This window comes from Triturus cristatus, chromosome 9, assembly GCF_964204655.1.
Source record: "Triturus cristatus chromosome 9, aTriCri1.1, whole genome shotgun sequence".
Lineage (NCBI taxonomy): Eukaryota > Metazoa > Chordata > Amphibia > Caudata > Salamandridae > Triturus > Triturus cristatus.
The window spans coordinates 149955027-149977944 of NC_140592.1; the positions used below are offsets into that span (position 1 = coordinate 149955027).

The 22918-nt window shown below is 41.1% G+C and overlaps 1 protein-coding gene across 2 annotated transcripts in view; it reads right to left on the reverse strand.

Annotated features, from left to right (window-relative positions):
• Window positions 1-1649: 1649 nt before the first annotated feature.
• Window positions 1650-22918, reverse strand: part of BICD2 (BICD cargo adaptor 2) — a 299787-nt gene continuing 278518 nt past the window's right edge. The window contains exons 7-8 of one of the 2 annotated variants that reach the window (XM_085624598.1): window positions 7156-7366; window positions 1650-3793 (exon numbers count right to left, since the gene is read on the reverse strand). In XM_085624598.1, coding sequence (XP_085480724.1) covers window positions 3788-3793; window positions 7156-7366 — 217 coding nt within the window. In that variant the 3' untranslated portion in view covers window positions 1650-3787. Of the gene's footprint in view, window positions 3794-4479; window positions 7367-22918 lie in introns of those variants that run through there. The other variant, XM_085624597.1, reaches the window with a different exon arrangement.

The window sequence follows — 22918 nt, forward strand, 5'->3', positions numbered from 1 at the left end:
TCGTTATGAGCCTGAGAATCGGAGGTCCCACTTTTATGCCAATTTAGAGTTTGTGGGAGGGGTGGACTCACCATTACATGGGGAATAACTGTTACAATCCAGTCTATTTGTATTTGAGGAATTAACAAATAAACAACGTTTACATTTAGAAATTGATTGTATAAAACAATTTGTCTCAATATTTTAAAGGTAGATTTTTCTTAATTATGCTAAGGGTATTTTATAGCCTTTCCTGAATTCAGAATTGTATCCAGTTGTTTAAAATGTACAACTTTTTATGTTTATCGAACAGGCTTCAAACCCATTTCACTAAAATAAAGCATACACAATTCCTTAAACAATGAGAATTAAGCATCTGTTATCCAAGTGATGATTTATCATGAAGTCATTTTATTCTAACTCTATTGTTTGGAAGCATAGTAAGAGTGGTTAGTAAATTCATGAGAAAGAAAACTAGTTCACACTTTTCTATTTTGATTTAAGGTGGAAAGACAGTAAAAAACGATTGCTTTTTAATTTAGAACCTACTCTAAGTGGCCTTGGCAGACCCTTTTGTTTTGAGGACCCGAGAAGAAATCAATACATTTAAAAACCCTTTAAAAACCACAAGATCTTTCCTCTTGGCTCTGTAAAATGGCTAACCCGGGGCACTTAAAAGACACCACTTCTCAAGATGAGCCTACAACCTCACATATTCTGTTGCTGTATTGACTGCTATTATTAAGAAAATTGGCTGTATGAAAGTGTAAATTCTAGTGATGCCACTTGCATACTAATTCATGATTTTAAATTGTCCCATATCTTATATGTTTTTCACAGAATCTTGGTAAATCAGATAAATCATAAAACGACCACCAAATATGAGTGATTGAAATGCTGGTACTACAATGTCAATATTAAGCAAGGTTAACATCAAATATCTTGCCCTTTATTCTTTGAGTGCTGCAAATAGATGTATCCAGTCTAATTTATAAATCTGAAACTGAGCTGTACAACACAATACATACTTTTTAACAAGGTCTGCACAATGTGTCTCAATCTGCTGCAGAAATTGAGATGCCCTATCATTCCAGGGATCTTGGTCATATATTGTAGAATTACTGGCTATGGTACACAAATTTGAATATACATTCAACATTCATGTCTTCAAACCACACGCTACATGGCACATACCTTAAGTCCTACTAGCAGCATGTAACACCGTACTGGAGAAGTCCATGCTCTCCCACCTACATTTATTATTCACACCATTAAGGTATCTGAATGTGAATGAACAGTCCCCTACAAATATGTTATATGTGTCATCTGACCTGTTGAAAGATTTCTGATGCCATCTGAAAAGTCAACAGAAGGTAAAGGTACTAAATTATGCTTATGTGGATTGTTACATTTCACATTGTCCAACACCTTACCTGTTGATTTTAAATAATACCAATGAAGAGTTTATCAAACATATCAGATGTCTTCCAATTTTCAAACTCATCTCTGGACTATGGGTAGATGTTACATATTTAGATCTGTCAATCTCACAAGTACAGGAATGCACTACTAGCATCAAAGCTTATCTTGAGAAGCTCTTTGACAACTCTTTTTCTTGTGCAGGCACAGTCGGATTTAAAAGCTCCAAGGCAAATAATAGAGAATACGCATTGTCTTTTATGTTTTTATTGAATTTGCCAAAGTCAGTACCTTTACACAGCCAAACGTTTCCCCAAGTCAATTTTGTATTAATCTGAAGTTAATACATTTCTCTCTTTGTGCCTCAGAACGCGGTCAAATTTGAATTGATAATTGTCAGTTTATATAATTTTTAAAGGCATTCACTGCTCACTTTCTGTGTAAAGGTTACTTTGCAAGAGTACATGCATATGACATTAAATGGAGACCAATTCGCCACTAAAAGTAATGCACATAAAACTTAATACAGTACTTTTTTTAAACATCATTTCAAATAAATACCCACGTACAGATGAAATACATGTTTATGTAACAATATTTCTTATGAATCAATACTGCAACAGAAAATAAAAATATAAAAGTTCCCACACTAGGAATTGTAATGTGCTTCTTCCAGCAAACAGAAATCTTTAATTCCCATAAACATGAACAATAATACAATTTGCAACTTTTCTTTTTACAAAAAAAAGTATATTTTTGCGAAGTACCAATTGAATCACTCCTAGCCTCAACAAACAACACCAGAACAATTAGGCACAGCTTGTTGATGCTCACTTCTGTTTCTGTTTCCTGAAATAACAAACATTAGGTATAACATGCAAGAGAAGATATTGTCTTATTTTTCACATTTGCCAACAATACTATGGTTAATCTGTGACCGCCACCGTACAAAGCTAATATCAATATTAATATTGCCAATACAACTTCTGTACTGCAACCACAAATGTGTTAATACGTCTTGCGTTTGTTCGTTACAAGTCCAAAGCTATTCGATTTGGTTCCCAACATGTTTTCATTGTTTCTTTGAACCTTGAATCTGCAATGATCTGCAGTTAAAGTATCATTGACCAACAGAATTGTTTACAATTTCTTGAATATATATCTATATATTAAGACTATCCCATTAAAAATGTGCTAAAGGGGAGTTCTCTTTGCACTTATTGCTCCTCACTGATTTTTTTCATCAAGTTCCAAAACAGCTTTTTCATTTATCATAAACTAAGCTATTCTGGATTACTCCCGTCAAATTATTAAAGGCACTACTGGCAATAATTAAGAACAAAAAAGGTGCAGAAATAGACCACCCTATGATTGACAACTTTAGAATTTTCCTTTTCTAAATGCACCACAATTTGGCACAGCAAACAAAGAAATAATGAAACAATTCCAATTTGGAATTTAACTTTTTCAGTTGTACAAAATTCTGTTCATCAATAATGCTTTGCAATTTCCTAAAACCCAGGAATTCTGGCATTTGTAGGTAATACTACGTAGTGAATATTTTTTCAAGTGCCCGTTATTGTTTTAACCAGAGCAAAGTCAAGTTTTCTTCTTGTTACATTGAACTATTCCTAAGAATAATAATACATTATGAAAAACCCCAGAATTTGAATACCCTGGATTTCTTAATGAACATGGCAGTTAAAATCAGTAATATTAAACATAAAACTTAACATTGTGTGATGAAAACAAAAAAAGAAATATAGCTGCTGAAGCACAGCATATGTATGTTCTTAGCAGAGCCCTGGGTTGTGTTTATCCATGTCATAAACACAGACCAAAGCAAAACAAAAAAAAAGGTATTTGGCCTGCTGATACTGAAACCAACAAGCACAAACACTGCTCCCAAAATGGAGACCATTAGCACAAAATCACTGCATTTTATAAAACATTTCTACATAAAGATTTATAGAAGCCAACATAAAATATCAAAATATCAAAAGTGCACAGGTTTAATGATCAGATAAAAAACAATGAATATCTGAAATAAAATAAGAAAATCCCTTCCCACTTTCCCATTTGAGTGTTCCTAGTGGATCAGAAACAAACACTGATAACTACAATTGAAGTAGGTTTCTTCAGCACTTGCAAGGTTTCTTCCTGAAGCAGCACTTATTGGCAAAGCCTTGTTTTCGAAATATGAAAAAATAAGTTTTTTGAAGTAGTGGTAGGTGTTACATGGCAAAGGCTTTAAAATTAATGTATTTTAGTGGTTTCCACACTTATGTGGGACATACTACCACTATATATCTTAAACTGGATGGGATAATAAACAAAGCTGCAAAGCAACTCAACGCACGTGATGGATAGTCCACGTCCAGGAACTAATTTACAGCTGAAAAATGGAAAATAAAATGTAATTAGAAAACAAATGATTATTATTCTCCGTCTTACAAAGTCATAATTTCAAGACCGATTTCGCAGGAAAAGCTCCATCGCAGCTTAGAAATCAGGCAACTGTTAGTTTCCAAAAGTAGATCAGAGATCTGTTCAAGCCTGTTTGCACGATGCAAGCATAAACCAAAAGTTTGCAATAGCATTACCAGTAAGTGGCAGGTGCAGGAAGGAAAGACTCTTTACAAGTACTGAACAAAGCTTTGCTAGTCAAGCTTGAGAGGTGATGACAAGTATTTAAAAGAGGAAATCAGTGAAGCTTTAGGTTCTCCAGAGACATGCAGGTCAGTATATCATGCAGACAGACACAGACAGCAGATATCATTTCTAGAGGAGGATCCGCTTGCAGAGGTAGCTGATGGCGTAAAAAAGAAGTCCATGCTGTAATCCAAACTTTGCCAGTAAAAGTATCGGCAGACCACCGTACAGTGGAAGCACATGCATGGCAGTTCAAGAAAGCCCCAAATCACTTTCACGTATGACAATTAAGAGAATGTGAAGATTAAAACAAAACAAAAAAAAACAACATTTTGTAACGTTATACTCGTCCTAATGTACATTGTTATATAGTAACTCAATACATATTTTCTAATAACATGTTCATCTAATTAGGTTAATTTTCTTTAGAGATAGAAAAGTATTATGTGGGAGATGGTAGTATACAAAGGGTTTGCTATATCGTGTGGTTAGGCTTACACCAATCTTATAGTAACCACCGCTAGACACCACTGAGATTTGCCAAAACTCTGGGAGAATTTATGAGTGGCCAATAAATGCACCTCTTTTCCTGATGTTTTCAGAGTCAGTATTTGAAAACATCACTTTAGGGAAAGAATCGTGTGAATTTAATAATTAACCTCTTAACTTGGAGCAACAACTTAGCAATTCATTGTGTAAAAAAATGTGTTACGACTGCAATATGACAAATTGTCCCTCTCTTACAAGGCATTCATCAATTGCCTGCAATGTGTCTAGGGGAATTATGAAGGCTTTCTTTGAAGGATTGTGCATCATCAATAGAAAAAAGGTTGAAACAACTGTTAAAAGGAGTTACACTTCTAACACTGTTAACCCTTCTTTATAGAAACATTAAAGCTCAAGCTTCAGGAGAATAGAGTATTAACCACAAGTGAAGCAGTAATCGATACACTCGGATCTGCTTTTCCAACTGCATTGTTTAGGCTTCTTTTCAACTTTGAGAAACTTATAATAGGAATGCATGACAGTTGCTGGTATTCACGTAAAGCGTTAGAATGGACCTAGAAAATCCATTCCTGTTTGTTTTGGGGTTTTTTTAGAGCAAACACGTCAAGAAACACATTTTAACTATTTACTCTACATTTACGCAATTTACGCGTTTACCTTGACAAACACATTTAAAATAATTTTCGATGTCTTACTGTCCCAATTAAATTTGATTTACTCTTGCTGGAATTAGCATTGTAGAGGATCCAAGTGACTAAATCACAGAAAAAGCAAGAGCCGTGTGTTCTCTATTACTGCCTGATGTCGTCGTGACTTCTCCTATCCACTTTCAGGCAGAGCGGTGAGATTCAAAGATCAAGCTGCTGACAAACTACCAGAAACAGCGAAGACGGGAGGCACCCAGAGTGGGATTATTAGAATGGCTTTTGAAAAACATTGTCACTATTCGCAGATGAAACAGCGCTAACTTGCATCTATTTGATTCATACTATAAGCATACAAAATTACTTTGAGTATAAAACAAGCAGGGCTTTACATTAAAATATAGTTTAGTTTTAGGCACTTTAAAGTCACAGTTTTGAAAAAATGTGCCTTATTGTGCTCAACATTCCTTTTCCACAATTTGTAAAGCAACATTTTTTTTTACCCAAATCGCCTTTCCACATATACAGGCACCAATCAGAATATATATTTTTCAGTGTTGACAACACTGAAATTAAATAGTTGAAAGACCTTTCAAGAGTCCAGAAGCAGTCACATTTAGAATAATACTCTAACCTACTTCCACAATTCTTAGAAGTAAGCTGGACTGGCTGGATGATTTTATGTGCCTATAATGTAGAGCCCTGCAAAACATGTGCTTGCATAAGTTAATGTAATATTCTCAATTGTCTGTTAAGCACTGGAACACTATCATCGCTAATACTGAGAAGAACTGCATTGAGATTTTGACAACACTGCACTATTCGGATACACAAATCTCAGTCCCTCGGATAAGCCTCTTCATTATATTCAATTTCCCGCAGAGGTTACTCAATTTGTCCGAACACTTAGAACAGATGTGTATTTAATAAGTCTCCAGTTACCTTTCCTTTTTATTAAGCACAAGAAATGGCAAATTAGCGGGCCATCTTATTTTGTTTTCAATGTTCATATAGTGTCCCGCTGCTCAAAATATCAAAGCCATTCTTGTGCGAAGTCTTTAATTTCAAGGAAAGTTTGTACACTGTTAGGCTTACAAGATTTTGTTTCCCTGCAATTGTTTATTGAACAAAGTATTCCTTTAGTTAAGGACACAGAGGTGTTACCCAATTATTATTTTTTTATCTGGAAGCTCATATCGCTTTCTGCATTGAATATGTATTTTTTCAGCTTATCCTTATGTTCAACATGAGATTTGTTTTCCAAATTGTATTGTTAGCAATAGCTTTTGGACTTTGTTAAGTAGTGACATTGCAGAGAAATCTAACAGTGGCTCCATTGGACATATGTACAGTACATTTGGTTTTGTGTTTGAACATGTTCTGCATTTATATGTTATACATCTACTTTTATGAGTTGCATTTCACCACTTCTCAATCCACAGTGCCCACCGTTTGTTGAAAAGGCAATCACAAATCTGAATTTAGTTACAAGCCTAAATCGATGGATTACACTTGTGCTATACAGATTAGACTTTCCAATAATGATAGAGTAGATCTGGTCAAGACACCACCTCTAGAATTTTAAATGTTTGACATGTAACAATTCAAGAGCAACAAAGCTTAGATGTTAATGGTGGGAGTAATTAATTGAGTTCCCTTCCACTATTAACCTCTCAAAAACATGTTGATATATACAGGCAGGTGTTAGTTACAGCTCAAGCCGGAATAATAGAGGTTGCATTATTTGGTATAACAAGAAACCTGACAAGTCAACACACTGCAACTTCATAGACAGTGGGGCTTCACACTGACTAAGCATAAAAGTTAGATGTGTAACATGAATTCCTTCTGGCATTCCCTAGTCACAATAGATCTTATACTTCTCGCTGCAGAACACCGGGTTTTGGAGAACAGACCCCTCGGTCCTGTCCGCACAGGAACGGATATGACTTACACTGGGGTTACTGGTCTTGGCTTTGGACGCAGACTTTGTGCGCGCCCTTTTGGCCTGCTCGTGGTCAAGCTCCAGATGCTCCAGTCGTTGGGTGAGGGCAAGCTTCTGTTGGATGGCCATGCGCAGTAAAGAGTTCAGGGTCTTCTTCTCATCTTCTGCGGCCGCCAACTGTCGCTGCATTTCATCCAGCTGTGTGACGTATTCATCACACCTGCAATTAAAAGTGACATGATTAAAAGGCTTATTCTGAATGGAAGAATGGGGGCTTTGCATCAGACAATACTTGACATAAGGGCTTAAACGCCAATAGGTCTCTGTTCTGAATACCAGCAGTCTGGCAATTTGAATTACTAATTTAGAGGAAAGTGCTGTAACAAACATTTGCATTCTAACGGTAATATATCAAATGTGCCAATTTTGGCAAAGCATTTTGTATGAATGTGACTATGTTACGCTAATCTCACATGCAAAGCAAAACATATATCCACAAGGCAACTTGGCATTGTAAACTACTCAGAGCGAGCGCAGCACTTACATGACACACTTTGCCACGCAGGCGCTATATATTATGCAAGCCACTGCAAGGATTTCCAACATGGCTCTGAAAAGAGATCGATACAAGTATTCCCCACCAGAGTGAGTTGCGGAAAACAGTGCAGAACCTTTCCCGGTTAGAAGATCACGTCATACTGCAGCACACTAACTGCACAAACCCTGATTCAGGGGATGCAGAAGGAATGCAGCTTTTATTTACTTGGGGAAACTAAAAGGGGAAAGATTCAAGAGGTATGCCCAGGGGCGGATCCTCCACTAGGACGGAGGAGTGTTGCCCCACTGATTCTTGCAGTGTGAGAAGCAGAAACATAAAATGGTAATAACTTTCCGTTATTACCATTTTATGTTTGGTTGTGGGCGGGCGGGTGGGTGGGTGGTTGGGTCTGCTCTGAGAGCAGGGGAGGAGTAGTGTGCCTGCCCACTCCCGAGTGAGCAAAGACTGTTTGGTCTGGTCCCCTGGGGCTGCCAAACCAGTCATGCGCACCCTGCCTTTTCTCCATGTAGGATGCATGGCCTCACCATTAGCCCCTAGCTGGTCGGCGACCCGACCAATCACAACGCTGCTTGAGCAGCGTTGTGATTGGCACAGGGGAGGGAGGGAGCCTGGCTGCCGCTTCTGCTTCCTTTTCCTGGACAGCAGAGAATACACAGGACCCGGGAGTCGGAAAGGTACGTTTAATGATCTTTATTTATTTTAATTAAATTAACCCCCCTGCCTGCGCAATCCCTGTGCGACCCCACGCCCCTCCACCCGCGAGTCGTGTCGGCCGCGACTGGGTATGCCTTCAAAATTGTGCATATAAATGGACACAAGCGCACTGGCGATGTGATCCTTTGTGTTTACGTTCGTCCGTTTGGTATCGGTGACATTGTGTTTCTTTACAACTCCTTTTATTAGACTCATTTTGACAGATTTACCAGTCTGATAAATGTATAATGAGAAACCAAAAGACAGGTGTGAAGAAACGGACACAGGGCAAATTACCAAATGCAGGTTGAATGCTCAGGGCTTAACCAACATGTTTACGGTAATGTTTGTGAAACATAGAATGTCCTCCAATGTATGAATTTGAAGAGACTACTGACCTGCATTGGGATATCTAGGACGCCGTGCCTTGTGCTGCTATGTCACTTCATTTTACAAACAGTAAGCTTGTCTTGTTATGTTCATGTAGCGCTGTGGACCTTCCTGCTTGGAGAGGACTTCCGGTGTGGGGTTGCTGACAGATTTGGAGTCAGTGTCTTCCTGAGTCGCATACTCATGCGTGTATGTTCTAGAGCAGGGGTCTTCAAACTGAGTGGCCTGCCCCACTACGGGGCCCTCAAGTGACCGCACGGGGGCTCCGGCCATAAGAAGCATCATGCTGATAATAGTCCTTTGTTTTCAGCAGAAAAAAAATTAGCGCACTAAGCCACTCTGCAATGGGCCATCACTAACAACTTTTGTCATTTATATTCTGGCTGCGAGAAGGTGTCGAAAGGGACTCCAAAGATTCTTCAAAACCCCCACTTCTATCAATCACACTGTGGATACTTTAACACGTTGATTGCATTTGTAAAACGGTAACAGAACCTAACTGCGATGTTTAAATAAGTCTATACATATTTAAACACTACCAGTTTAACAGAATAATTGTGAAAAATTGAGAGGGACTGCGGTGATTTATTTTCCCCACGGAGGGGGGTGGGGGCATTAAAAAGTTTGAAAACCACTGTTCTAGAGTCTCCTGTGCCGTGCTATACCCTTCTTGTGCTCTACTGTGAATAACGCGGTGTAGGTATCATCTTGCAGTGCAATGGGCTCCCTAACTAGCGGCAGGCTGTGAAATACTTGGAAGAGATGACGCATTCCTGGTTCATGTCGGTGTTCTATTTCTCACTCCTTGTCCGCTATCAGTTTCTGCTGTCTAACTATTCCTGTACTCCAGTATCCCTCTGGTACGATGCTAATGTCTCACCATTGTGAGATCAATGACTCTGTGCAATAATGTCTGCATATGTTCCTTCCCTGTGAGTGTGAAAGTCTCCCAGTTGCTATGTTGGAGAGTTTATTTCCCCTTTCAAGTGTTGATGAGCATGTTTCCCTGTTACAGTACTGAGTATTTCTCCAAGTCACCATGCACATCTCCCTGTGCACCTAGCCTTATTTTCAGCAATACTAAGGGGAGGGGGGGGGGGAGGGTGTCTGTCAGTCTGTCTGTCTGTCTGTGAAGGACTCTAGGATGTCTAAAATTAAATGAAATACTCTACGGCCTTACAATTCTGCCCTAGGGAAGTTTTAGGTTTTAGAAGGAATCTCCAAACACAGAATCAGTTTTAGTATCAAAATCTACATATTATTTATTTATATTGATAGGCACCTACTAGTTGCAGGTACTTAAAAGCATGAAACCGCTGTCTCATGAAGTGCCAGAATTGAAAGGAAAATGCTTACCTTTTACTTTCCACACTACTAGTAACTGCAACAAATGTGCTAGCCATTTGGTGCTCTGCAGCAGCCTAGGGAGCAGATTAGGGAGCAGATTTATGGGGAGAGGAGGCAATTTTTTACTGTCACTCGTCTGCCTCAAACACAGGATGAGCAAGTGCAGATTCTATCCCTCGAGCCCCCTCAGCATCGTACATGCTGTCTTAGGAGCAGTGGGTATATTGCATATCCCAAATTAACAATTTTTTTCAAGTAATGTCAATACACGCTGCAAAACATGAGTTTGAGGCATTACAGAGGACACTTTTCAAAAGAAAGCTTGTTTAACCCCTTCCATGCTGGACGGATTCCCCTGCTGTGCTGATCTTTTCCTGCGCGGGCGTGGTCATGACGGAACGGTTCCGTCATGAGCACAGCTCAACCGTGGCTCATGACGGAACCGTTCCGTCATGAGCACCGAAGGGGTTAAAACTCATGAGATCAGATTTAATGTCCATGCAGAAGTAGGAATACCAACACAGTGTAAAAGATATTGCAAAACATTTTCATATGCAGTTACTATAGAAAGATGCTAAACTGAATACTCTATTATACATGTAGCACTTTATACTGTGAGGCAAGCAGTGTTAATAAACCTGATGTTCCAAAGATCATCTTGCCTGGTGAGCTCTATGACTGATTAGTTTCCGCTAATATTTCCAATAGCTTTTGTTTATTATTTTTGTATAAATTATATTTAAGAACTTGTAAGGGGATCATATATTTGTGATTATTTTTATGGATCATTGGACCAGAAGACAGCCTTTTTGTGATTATAAACTGGTTTATCTGCCCAATTAACAACCATGTATGTTCTTATACACTTGCTAGTCTGTCCGACAGCGTCAATCAGCTGGAAATCGCTCAAGTAGCGGTTTTTCAGAAGCAGCCTGAAAAGCAATGTAGATCTTTGCCTATTGATTGGAGCAGAAAATCCTGAGAAAGTCGATTCCTCATTAGGGACATCAGATATATTGTGGTCAGTCATAAAAACTGGACCTATCAGGATCACATAGGATTAACCCTTCTTTTGTTCTGTGCTGTTACTTTGGTCAACGGGTAAGTCACGAAAGGTATGTCAGAGATTGGATGACTGTCGACAGTGGGACAGGCTGTCCATGGAGAGCAAAGGCTGCCCCACTCCACCAGCTGCACGTGTTGCTTTCAGTATTACACAAGAAACAAATGGGCCTATTGCACAAGCACTCTATTGAAACTGCATACCATAAACTGGACTTGCAAATGTGACCAAACAGCAGGAAAAAAACAACATTCCTACTACTAAAAGGTAGTTTTAGATGTTCCTCCACAAAGTGAAAAAATGCCCTAACTCTGGTCGGTGGTGGATGAACACAAAAAATGTTCACAATAAAGTAAGCCCTTGTATTAGGTAGTTTCTGCAATGTGCTTGCCACCGTTTCAAGACTTTGTTCACCGCAAGAGCTATCTATGAAACTGAAAATTATCAAAACCTTATGATCTGTGCATTAAAGCATCTCTCTGCTCAATATATCGGAAGGCCAAGTGCAAATTCAATCGAGGTGGTGTTGTAACAGTCACACCGAGCAGAGGCCTTGCACACAGGGCCCTGGCAGCAGAATCTGGTTGCTTGCTCCTTTTAGGATGTCTACATATCATCACGCCTCCTATTTATATAGTCGTACAGTGTCCGGTGTATTAACAGAGAATAGGCTATGCCATCCATAGTGAATTTAAGTGGGCTAGTAAGAGTTATTTTCCCAGAGATATACTGAACAGCAACTATTTGTCCAGTGATCAATTCACTACTGTAGCATACTTTTTATATATGATTGTCTGGTCTTTTGAGAAGACTCTTAGAAAGGTTAAGATGATCAACAAAGGGGAGCAAAGAAAATAACTGAAAATCCGAGGAGGTGCCATGAACTTAAGGTGAGAACAGAGAAGGAAAACATTGGTTTCAATTGAAAAACACCAAAGGCTTACTCCCTACCAGAACACACATTCTGCATATTTCTCCCTACAAAAGTTAATTATTTTTAAAGTAGCACTTCATATCGTATTTCTACTTGTTGTATGTGCTGAAAATAACAGGTGCTACTATTTACTGCTGAGTTAAATGGTACTTCACCAACCTCTGAAGGATGGGTAGCCCAGTAGGCCTTGTGGGGATTTGTACTTGTGTCCAGCTGGTCCCAGGTCAGCATTAGCTCAATGAGCCATGTTGATTGAAGGAGCGTCCACATGCCTCTTGCTGTGCTAAATAAACTATGTTTAACAACTAACTATTTTCTATATTCCGCCCTGAAACCAGATTGACCTAAAATGGCCCATATTAGGACATCAGCTCATTTAACAACTAGGGCATATAAACACTCAACATGCCCGCCACGAGGTATGAATTTCAAAGGAAGAGTCAATGAGAAGTGAGAAAACACTACATACCCACCATTAAAGAAAGCAACGCCCTTTTACCGAAATGCCCAGTATGAATCAAGACTAAAGCCTTCCTTGGCCAGACCTAAAAATAAACAACTGAAGCACTACAGGGAACTTTAGCTCCAACAAATTTGGGAGATTTGGCAGTGGCAGGATTAAGATTCTGATTTTTTTTTTTTACTACAAGGACTGTGCGCCATTTTCCAGTGGTCACTTAAGAGTATCAGTGCAGAAATACCTGCAATCACTCTACACGGAATGTGCTGCATTTGCTTTAAAATTCTAATGGAATAAAAAAAGGAAACCAATCATGCTCTTCGTTTCCGCATCCATTCGGGTTCCAGGGCGCGGCAGCGCCTGGACAACTCTGATACAGGGATTTGTATGAGATCATGACTGTACTTAAAAACTTCCCCACTTTAACCATGAAGAAAGTGTTATCAAGAAAAGCAACTTCTTCCTAGGCAAGGGAGCAGTTTATGTTGTGCCGGCCAGTTCCACATCTGCCTGCCATCTGCACGATTAAATGTCATTGGCTTTCCACATGCACGATGTATTTCCGGTATAGGAAACTCAGCAGCAACAGCTGAGGCGATGGTTTTAAATATGAGATCTCAGTGGAAACTGTACATAATGTTCAGTGGTGTATTCTCGTGGCACTGGGTGCGTGGCTCGTATTATACAGACTTGGTGCATACAACAAAGCTGACCAGCCATCATTGGGCGACATAGTACCCAAAGGCTTCCAGCACCACCATCAATCCCTGGGATCAGTGATCCCGTCGGGGCGGCACTTGGAATCGCAATCATGAATGGAGGCAGTGCCGAGGCAGGCACCGCTGTCGGGATTACGGAATAGGTTGCAGGGAATCGTATTCAACCACCCGAAGTAAAGTGATACAGCAGTTGCTCCCCACACATTCAGGAGTCCATGCTCTGGAATATCCCTCTGCCTTACTGGAGTCTGGAAAAATACTTCATAGTTTCAAACTAGGATTGGAAAGACATCTCTGCCCCCCCCCCCCCCCACACATGTAGTCTAGCTGGTAGAGAGTCAGAGCAGGTTCTAAATCCACCCTATATACACGATGCACCTTTAATCGATCGCTACAGACTACTGGCTTAAACTGACACATATCACGCTGACGGTCTATCTTTAGCGACATTATAATATGGCCTCTTCACTGAAACATCTGTTCATCATTCACATTCCCTGGCACCTGTCAAGATTGCTGAAAAGACTGACTGACAGCTCTTCCTGCTCTCTCTCCACTCCACAGGTACTTTGCATTGTATTGTAGCATTTCTATAGAGCTTTCCTACCGCTTGTCAAGGGCTCAAAGTGCTTTTCAGGCAGACTAGTGGGTGACTGCTTAAGCGGAAGATGAGTGGGTGTTGGTAGAGGGTTTCGATTTCAGGTCAATGTCCAGTTTGATGAAAAACTATAAATGAATACATCAATAGAAATGTTCATCTGAAGGTACCAAACATAATTAGTGCAACTATTTTCTGTCAAGCCAAATGCTCTAATTGAAGATTTTTTTTTTAGCTATACTCGTTTTTAAGACCGGGTAAGTGATCAGGTGGGGGGGGGGGGGGGGGGGGTACCTTACTTTTCAAGTTATGTAAGGCAAAAAAAGTAAAAGAATTCAAAATCATTATTAATGGGACGCTGTGATATCTAAACAGAACCAGATACAAACTAAGAGCCTGATTACGATGTCTGTCGGACAGCTACCAACAAGCCATCCGTGGCAGTCCAATCGACCAACAGCCCTTCGGTCCGACTGCTGGATTACAATCCAGGCAGACGGACCCTAAAGGTTCACGGGGAAGACCGCCGCCTCCAACAGGAGCAGTGATCTGGTCATGGTGGCGGTCGGAAACGCAATACCGAATGGGGCAGTGCAGAGGCAGAAACCACAGTCAGGATTACGAAATCCCTTTCTGACAACCTTTTCACGTCGGAAAGGCTGCCATGAAAAGGCTGTCAGAAACGGATTTTGGAGACCCCAAACAGGGCACCCCTCCATTGTGGCCCACTGTAAAGTGGCCCAGGGGGCACATGTACTGCCCCCACGTATCTCAATGCACTCTGTGCCATGCACCACACAGTGCGTGGTGGTGCAGGAAGTGGTCCTTAACACAGCAGCGTGTGCTGCAACACTTTTCCTGGGCTGCAGCACAAGCTGCCGTGTAAAGTAGCACTTTGCAACTGCCAGCTTGGTGGTCGCATCGTAATGCCTAAGTCAGACTGCCAACTGCTTGTCGGGCGATGTCCTGACCGTCGTTATCGCCATCGGCAGTCCGACCGAACGCCATCTTAATAAGACCCTTAGTGAGCCCTTCTCTCACCAACAGTAAGGCTATCCGCTGTGGCCCTCGTAGGGAAGGAGCGCAGCCCTGTTTCCATGAGCTCTGTGGTTGATGCACCTGTAACAGGAGTCCTCCTCCATCTCTGTGGCATAGGTGTCAGAAGCGCCTTTTGTGCCTGCTCCAACAAAAATTAACCACCCACTTTTCCTGGTGATAGTACTTGGTTTCTGTTCATTAAATCATTTACAGTTTCCATGATGGCAGGTTTTGTCTGGTGAAACCAAGCCAGCCCCTTAATTCAGAAACAAAATGCCCATTCACTGGCAGTGTGGACCAGTCAGTTCACTGAAATAATTTAAATAAATTAAGCATTTGGCCCCACAGCAACAGAAAACTCTGGTGGCAGGTGCACTCAATAAAAAATAACATCATATAACAAGAGAGGGCATTGGAGTGGCATGTGGCATGCTTATCACATCAAATTAGGATTCTTTTGTTTGCAAGCACTGGTGAATACTGGCCAGGACTGCAAACCTGGAGAACACTTCATGAGCAGGGACCACTAACCCCCCTGCAAGCTTCATGGGTCTATGCTGGTCCATGCACTGGTTCGGGAACCTGAAAACCAGGTCTGCAGATCCCATAGGCTTATGGAGCGTGCCCTGGGCTGTTGGTTATAGCCACTTGGTTAGTGAACCCTACTATGGGGTATGTGAACCCTAAAAATATTAAAAGAAAAAAAAAAGAGGAGGGCCTAAGCCAAAGAGGATTGGCTGCCCGCAGTGGGTTGGACACTCATGTCCAGGCCCTGCGGTTAACCACCCTGCGCACAGTCAAATACCATGCTCCGCAGGGGTTGGCTGCCTGTAGCGGACTGGATGCAGGACCGGGATATAGTCCGGGCCCTACAGCCACCCCCTGCTGTACACGGCCTCCAGCCATGCACACTGTGGGATGGTCGTCTGCTGCGGTTTGGGCACAGGGCCTGACCTAAGACCATGTCCTGCATTCAACATCTGCTGAGGATGCCCTTCAGACATGCGCATTTGGGGTTCTCCATCCACGTCAAGATGGAATACTGTTGGATGTGGTAAATGATCAAAAACCTAAAAACATTATTTGAAGGGAAAAAAAACAATAGTGAAAGTGAAATTATGGTAAGCCTTACTTGTAATGCCTAAGGTAGGTTTAGAAACTCAGAAATTCACCAATAAATAATAGTACATTCATAGTGTTATGGGTAATGTATGCCAAGCTCTTGCAAAATATTTGTTCAGTTAACTTTTACATGTGGCATACAGAGTTTTTGATATTTGTTCTGCTGGTGTTCTCAAAGCACCTTTACCTTTCTCTTGTATAACCAATGAACATCGTTATGTATGCTTTCCGGGTATTTATCCTGTTCTTGCCTATAACTATGGATTGCATCCCAGCAGGCTCAGCAAACCCGAAGAATGTGGTTAAAGGAGGTAAAGGGTTGGCATACACTGAGCTTCTCACAAGCAGCATCCAGTGCCAGAGCAGGAAGAGCATCACTGGCCGTGACCTGGTATTTTTGTTGCTTTAAACCCAACTACATCATTTTACGGTCTGGGTTTCTGTTGGTCATCATTACAGAATGGACTCATTTCTTTTACAAAGTTGAGAGTTAAAAAAAAAAAAAGATTACAGCTTTCATGCCAGGATATTTGCTATTACAGCAACAGAAATAAGAAATATACCTCATGTAAATTCTGAGGTCAATATGGGAGCCACAAAGGATTACATCATTTGAGTTGAGTAGACACACTGCAGCGTTCAAATCAATTATCAGTCCTCCACTCAAAGTCACAGCCTAAGTTATCACCTACTGTGAACTGCATGAGCATGCTCAATTCGAGAGAATTTTTTTAAAATGTTGTTATTGTTACCCAACCAATGCAATGCATAGCGATAGACATTTAGAAACTTTTTTTTCTGCACTCCGAACAGCATTTGAAAACAGCAATTCACATTTTAGTTTCAACAAAAGTTTGTAATCTGAGCCCTTAGAGCTAATTTTGTTTTTATGAGAGGTGGGCGACAAATTCTGCTCCACCGGCAGAGTTCGCAGAGTTTTGCCCACTCTGCGTTTTCCGCTTACAGTGCGGAGTTCTGGCAAAACTCCACCAACCGCCGCGTGGTGGAGTTTTGTCACGCATGCGGCCTGCCAACGCTAAGTTGGCAAGCAAGAAGTTGCACCCCTTAGCGCGGTCTTTGGGTGCTAGAACGCCTCTCAGCGAGATTTCTCAATGTGGGCAATCGTGGCAGGTCGTGTCTGTTTGCGTTGAGAGCTGCCGCTCATATAGAAAATCTACTCGAGCAGCAGAAAGAAGCAGAATCCTCTGGCACGCCGCATGGTGCCACTCGCTCTGATTTTACAGCGTTGAACAAGCGCATGGCGCTAAAAATCAGTGCAAACAGCACAACGTGCCGAATTCCGCTTGCTCGTTGAACTTCGCGGAATCTCACTGAGTTTTTATATAACTCTACAGATTTCCATGGAGTAAAACTCCCCTTTTTTGTGTTAAAAGTATGAATACTGAGGTAACAAACACATTTTTCATGTTTTTATTTCTTGGTATTAATGCAGAAACTTCATAGGAAACAGAATGCGCATGGATGAACTTGACAGGCTTTTGAATACATTTCAGGTTTTATTTTAATTGTAAATATTTGCCAGGAAATGTCCAACAGTGAATCCCATGGCCCGAGACATACCCTGCTCCTCTTCAAAAGAGGTATTTTAAGATAGGTCTGGGTGTTTTCATCCTATGGTCATGGCCTTTCCTGTTTTCAACTCTTGCTGGAATTTAAACGAAATATTGTGCAGCTATGCTTTATTCTGTATGAACTGTTTTTACAGAAAAGCAGGATGTTCCACGAAAACAATATCATGCTGACCGAAAGTGATTGAAAAAACCTTAAATGTTGCCTTTAGGTTGCAACTATATTTGCTACTGAATCGCCTGTTCAGAGCATGGAGTAAAGCTTATTTACAACTACAAAGTTACATTTACTATAAGTATGAAGTATTTGAGAGTTATCTTTGAAGAGATATTAAGCGAATGTCAATGTCATATTTCATTTGTAATACATTAAAAGGGAAACATCCATTACAACGCGGTTATTACAACGCATGCCATTACAACGCATACCAATACAACGCATGTCATTACAATGCATTATAAGGTAAGTAATGGAGATTTTTAGGTTTAGGGTGGGTATGGGTTTTGGGGTACATGGGAATAGTAATGTTTACCCCTACACTACACAACACTTTCCCTACTGTTGCACTCACTAGAGTGGGAATAGTAATTTGTACCCCTACACTATCCAACACTTACCCTACTGTTGCACTCACTGGAGTGGGAATAGTAATTTTTAACCCTAAACTATCCAACACATTTCCCTACTGTTGCCCTAAAAGTATTATGCGTTGTAATGGTATGCGTTGTAATGGTAGTTTAAAAACATGCATTTTAATGGCATGCGTTGTAAAATCATGCGATATAAAAACTGTGCTGTAAATGCTTGCGTTGTAATTGTTTGCGTTGTAACGTCATATATTCCATTAAACACTGCAGCACAACAAAGGTGATAATCGGGAAGAGCAGCATTGGGAGCCCTGGTACGGAAGAGGCAGATGTGGCTGTTTACTCTGGCACCGGCCCCACTTGTGCCCTGGAAACACGATTCAAGGGAACCCGCTGACATAGCTAATGGCAGAACCTCCACTAGAGGACGCCACAGCCTCAACAAGCCAGCTGAAGAGAAGCAGTGCTGGCTACTGCTGTTTATTTAAAACGGCCCCAACTGAGGTGTGGCATCACAGCACCTTTAATAGTATCGACCCAAGCCTCGACTTCATTCTCGGCCCTGCCTGTCTCCAGCCTGTGCCCCTGGTACCCATGCTCATATACATTCTTACAGGAGCTTTCAGCCATCTCTCTTCACCCATTGCTCTCTTACTGGGTCAATCTAATTTTTATTCCACTCACTACAGCTTAGAAAATGGGGCAATGGGTGTGCTTTTACAGACGAAAACATATATTTGTGGTTTACGTTTTTTTTAGGTTCATGGGGGTGCAGCAGCTTCCCCGACATAGTTTTACAAAAACAAAACGAGCATTTACCAAGCCAAAATGCTAGCAGATAATGCCAGACCTACTGACTTTGCCAATGCTTGTCCTATTAGTGTCACTGGGAAGAACACTTCTTTCGCACACACAACTTACAGAGACAGACTTGCTCTCAGTTCTCACTCGCATAATGTAACAGGGGCTGGTTTAACCAGTCTGGAAATTGAAGGGGTGGTAGTGAGAACAGCATCTTGAGACAGTAGCAGTGTCAGAAACACTGTACATCATTTGCAGTTATTTAATGAGTAACAAGGAAAAGAAACAACTGGATGGTATGACTAACGTATATCCATTTGTGTACACCTGGGTGGTATTTATGATGATTACAGTCAATTGCCACTTATTATATTTAGTGCGTCTGAAGGTGTGCAGACTAGACTGTAAGATGCTCTGGGAGTGGCCGTGATTCACGAGAGATGCCTCGAGTGAGCCATCAAGCCCTTCCCTCCCTCAACAATGCCAATAAATAAATTATACGCAGCAGCTCTGCCTATATGGATTATGCCACGCCTTTCCTCCATGTGCAGTAGTTATAATAAACTAAGGTATCTATTCAAGTCCAGCACAGAAGGGATAAATCCGTGAGGTGAGATGGAGCCACATTAACACAGTTCTGGCGTATGGCCCCAGTTGTGTTCTTTTGTCGGCTGAGACTAGAATGGAATCTGTGAGACAATCCGCACTGTTTTCTCAAGTTCTATACAGGGTGATGTGGAAATAAAGAGGGGTTAGACTTTCGTACTCTAGTAATAAATGTTAACAAGTGTGTTTATTAGTACACTTCTTCCAAATAACACTTGTTATTTGGTTATATTTAAGTCTCTGGTTTGTCATGAATCCTAACCTTATGGTGATGTACACTTGTTGTAAAGTCATCCGTACAATGTCGTGCAGGTCTGGCAAACAATTATTATCCTATGAAATAGAGCTAATGTGTCACTCCAGGGTTCCCTTAATACCTACAAGTACTGTCTTTAGCGATCATCATTATAAGGAAATGAGGCAGCATGTCATTAAAATAATATAACCACTCCCTCCTAATCCCCTTCATAATGTTGCTTCGACAGGAGGGTTTAATACTAAGATACTGCATTAAGAGCAAACGTTGCAATTACGGCGCCTGAATCAAGCAATTGGGCAATTCTAGCTGAATGATATCCCCTGCACTGAGAGACACGGATAGAGCTGCCTCTTGCAAAGGATAACTATTTATATTCCATACACACCACTAGGTGTATCATCAGTCAACGCAATGGTTCTCTCTTTAAAGAACACGGAGGGATGAAAGGATTAGTCCTCCCTGCCTGGTCTTGAACCTGTGACCTGCAGATCTTTGGGCAGGTGGTAAGGAAACTGAGCTCCCTTATTGGCCAAGAAGAAGATTAACAGGAAGAAATGCAGTTACTGATGACCATTGGAACTCGATGACACACAGGCAAGGAATACGTAAGAAAGTTAATAAAGCCCAAATCAGAGATCTATTTACTTCTTTTATTTTGGGAGCGGGGTGATATAATGCGGTGCATCCTCAATATGGTAACTACAGAAGGCTGTCAGTCGCTAGAAAAGTCTACTTCAAGAGTGTGGAAGGTGGAGCCTTATCAATAAATGAGAACCTTCTCCGATAAACCTCAGTCAAAACCCTTTTTCTGCATCTAACAGGGCTGAAGCGCTAGCACTGGGAACCATCTGTAGAATGGGTCTAAAATAGGTATCATACGAAGGAAAACAAACAGGGTGAGGCATACTGGTAATGCACATAGGAAACTGTAACAATGGCCCCACGGGGCACTGTTATGGGAAGAAGGGAAATTAAGTGTTTGGATATTACACTGAATAAACCCTCTCCTAGTGATGTAGAAACATCATCTGACTTGTCAACAATTGATATATTACTTAGTAAAGTAACAATTACACAACTGTTACTTATTAGCGTTAGCATAACAAAACTAAAGGGTTCACACAACTCACCAGGGCTTTAAGTAAAGTCTCTTGTCTTGACCCCGGTTTCCATGACACTACTTAAAATAGCCTGTCCAATATATAGAATTGTTTGTCAAAATATTACTCTCTTTACTGTTGCTGGGGAACCAGTGATGTATAAAAAATGTATCTGTACAATGTGTCTTGTCTACCTTCTTCCCTGTCAAGGTAAGAGGAGGCGCAATGGCCCTTCAAGAGGCATTGCAGCTAAATCAAAGAATTCCCTCCCCCACATACCTGATGGAGCAGCAACCAGCCAGTACACTACCAGAGGTCCCAAGCAGAAAAAATAGAACTTTAAAATCTTGGTAGAGATCGCCTTGAGGCAGCCTTGTGACCAGAAATGCAGGTGATGTCAGGGCCAGACGGGCTAGGTAAAAACTGCGAACCCCACCTCCTTCTGCTGGCTCATTCCATGCCAGGCTAGGATAAGTTCCTCTTGCTTAGAGGTTCATTCAGATGGGTACAATTAGGACTAAGCCAAAGAGTAACATGGGTGGAAAGAACAATAGTGCTCGTTTAGGACTATATTCCATTAGTGGTTGGTGTACAAATGATGGTTGTTCAAGATATTGTAGTAGCAATGGCCCACGTAAGATGACTTCCAAGGGACGATAACATGGAGAAACTGGTGCACATCTGCTTTGCTCGCTTTATTCCGCATATTTACGCAAAGGTGATAATCTGGTGCAAAAACAAACAGTTCACAGGGAGAGTAATACCTACACCAGGGTGTTTTCTCACCTGATTCTACTTCATGACTGTAAATAGCCCCAAAGGGACCTGGTCTAGTTACAGGCAGGTTGCACCTACTGGGTGCAAATCGTGCACCGACTTTTTGTGACCAGCCTGTTATTTTACAATACACTCTATATAGTGACAGTCCTCGCTGCCAAATGCCCATTTGCCGGGTGTCACGAAAGGACTTGCCTAAGGATTAAGTAGGAAGGTTTCAATTTGTGACCCCTCTATGACCACCATCACAAGGCGCAGCCGGTACAGTTAAGAGTGGTGAGTCGGGGTGGGTGAAGGGGCGGGGTGTCGACAGACGATGGGAAAGGGAAAATAAAACAATACTGCAGCGAGCGCAACATAAGTGGTGTTATTTATTTATTTATTTTACCTATCCCATTGTATGTCAACTTCTCTCCGCCCACCCCACCGCTCTTACCTGTACCGGCCGTGCCTGACCATCACCGCATATGCTTTCCCAAACTGAAACATCTTTTTTTAAAGCAACTTATATCCATTAAAGAGACACGTGCTGCCATTGCCCAGTACGGAGGGACATATAACCGTATTAATGGTGCACTTCTGTAAATGTTCCACGTCCATTAGATAACACCTGATGGACTTAAATTTATATATAAATTGCCAGTATCTGATGCGTCTAAATGTCTCAGGAAAGGGTGGATCAAACAGATTAAGTCAGACAAAGACTTTATTTCCGAAAATAACACGAATGCAGAATAGCATGCATAACATTAACATGAACTTAAAGTAATATTGTGTTTCCAGTCTTTGAGGCAGATCTATCTTTAGCAACACCCACGCTCCTCATCAGTGGAAAGCATCAGGAATAGTTATTCAAGCAAGGTGCATCCCTTCTGCCAAGACTGTGCAACTGAGAAAAAATGAATCTGCTTCAGGAGGTACCGGAGTGGGTGGTTTGGAAGCCACAACGTGTTCCACCTATTGTGGATGGGCAGCACTGGCCTCCTAATCTTCTGGACAGCTTTCAGATTGCATATTTAAATACCACTTAGACAAGGTGGGAAAATGGGGTCCTTATTATCATTAAAATATTTTGCTTTAGTATTCATGCAAATTCGTATTTACATCACAAAACAGCAATTATTTCAAG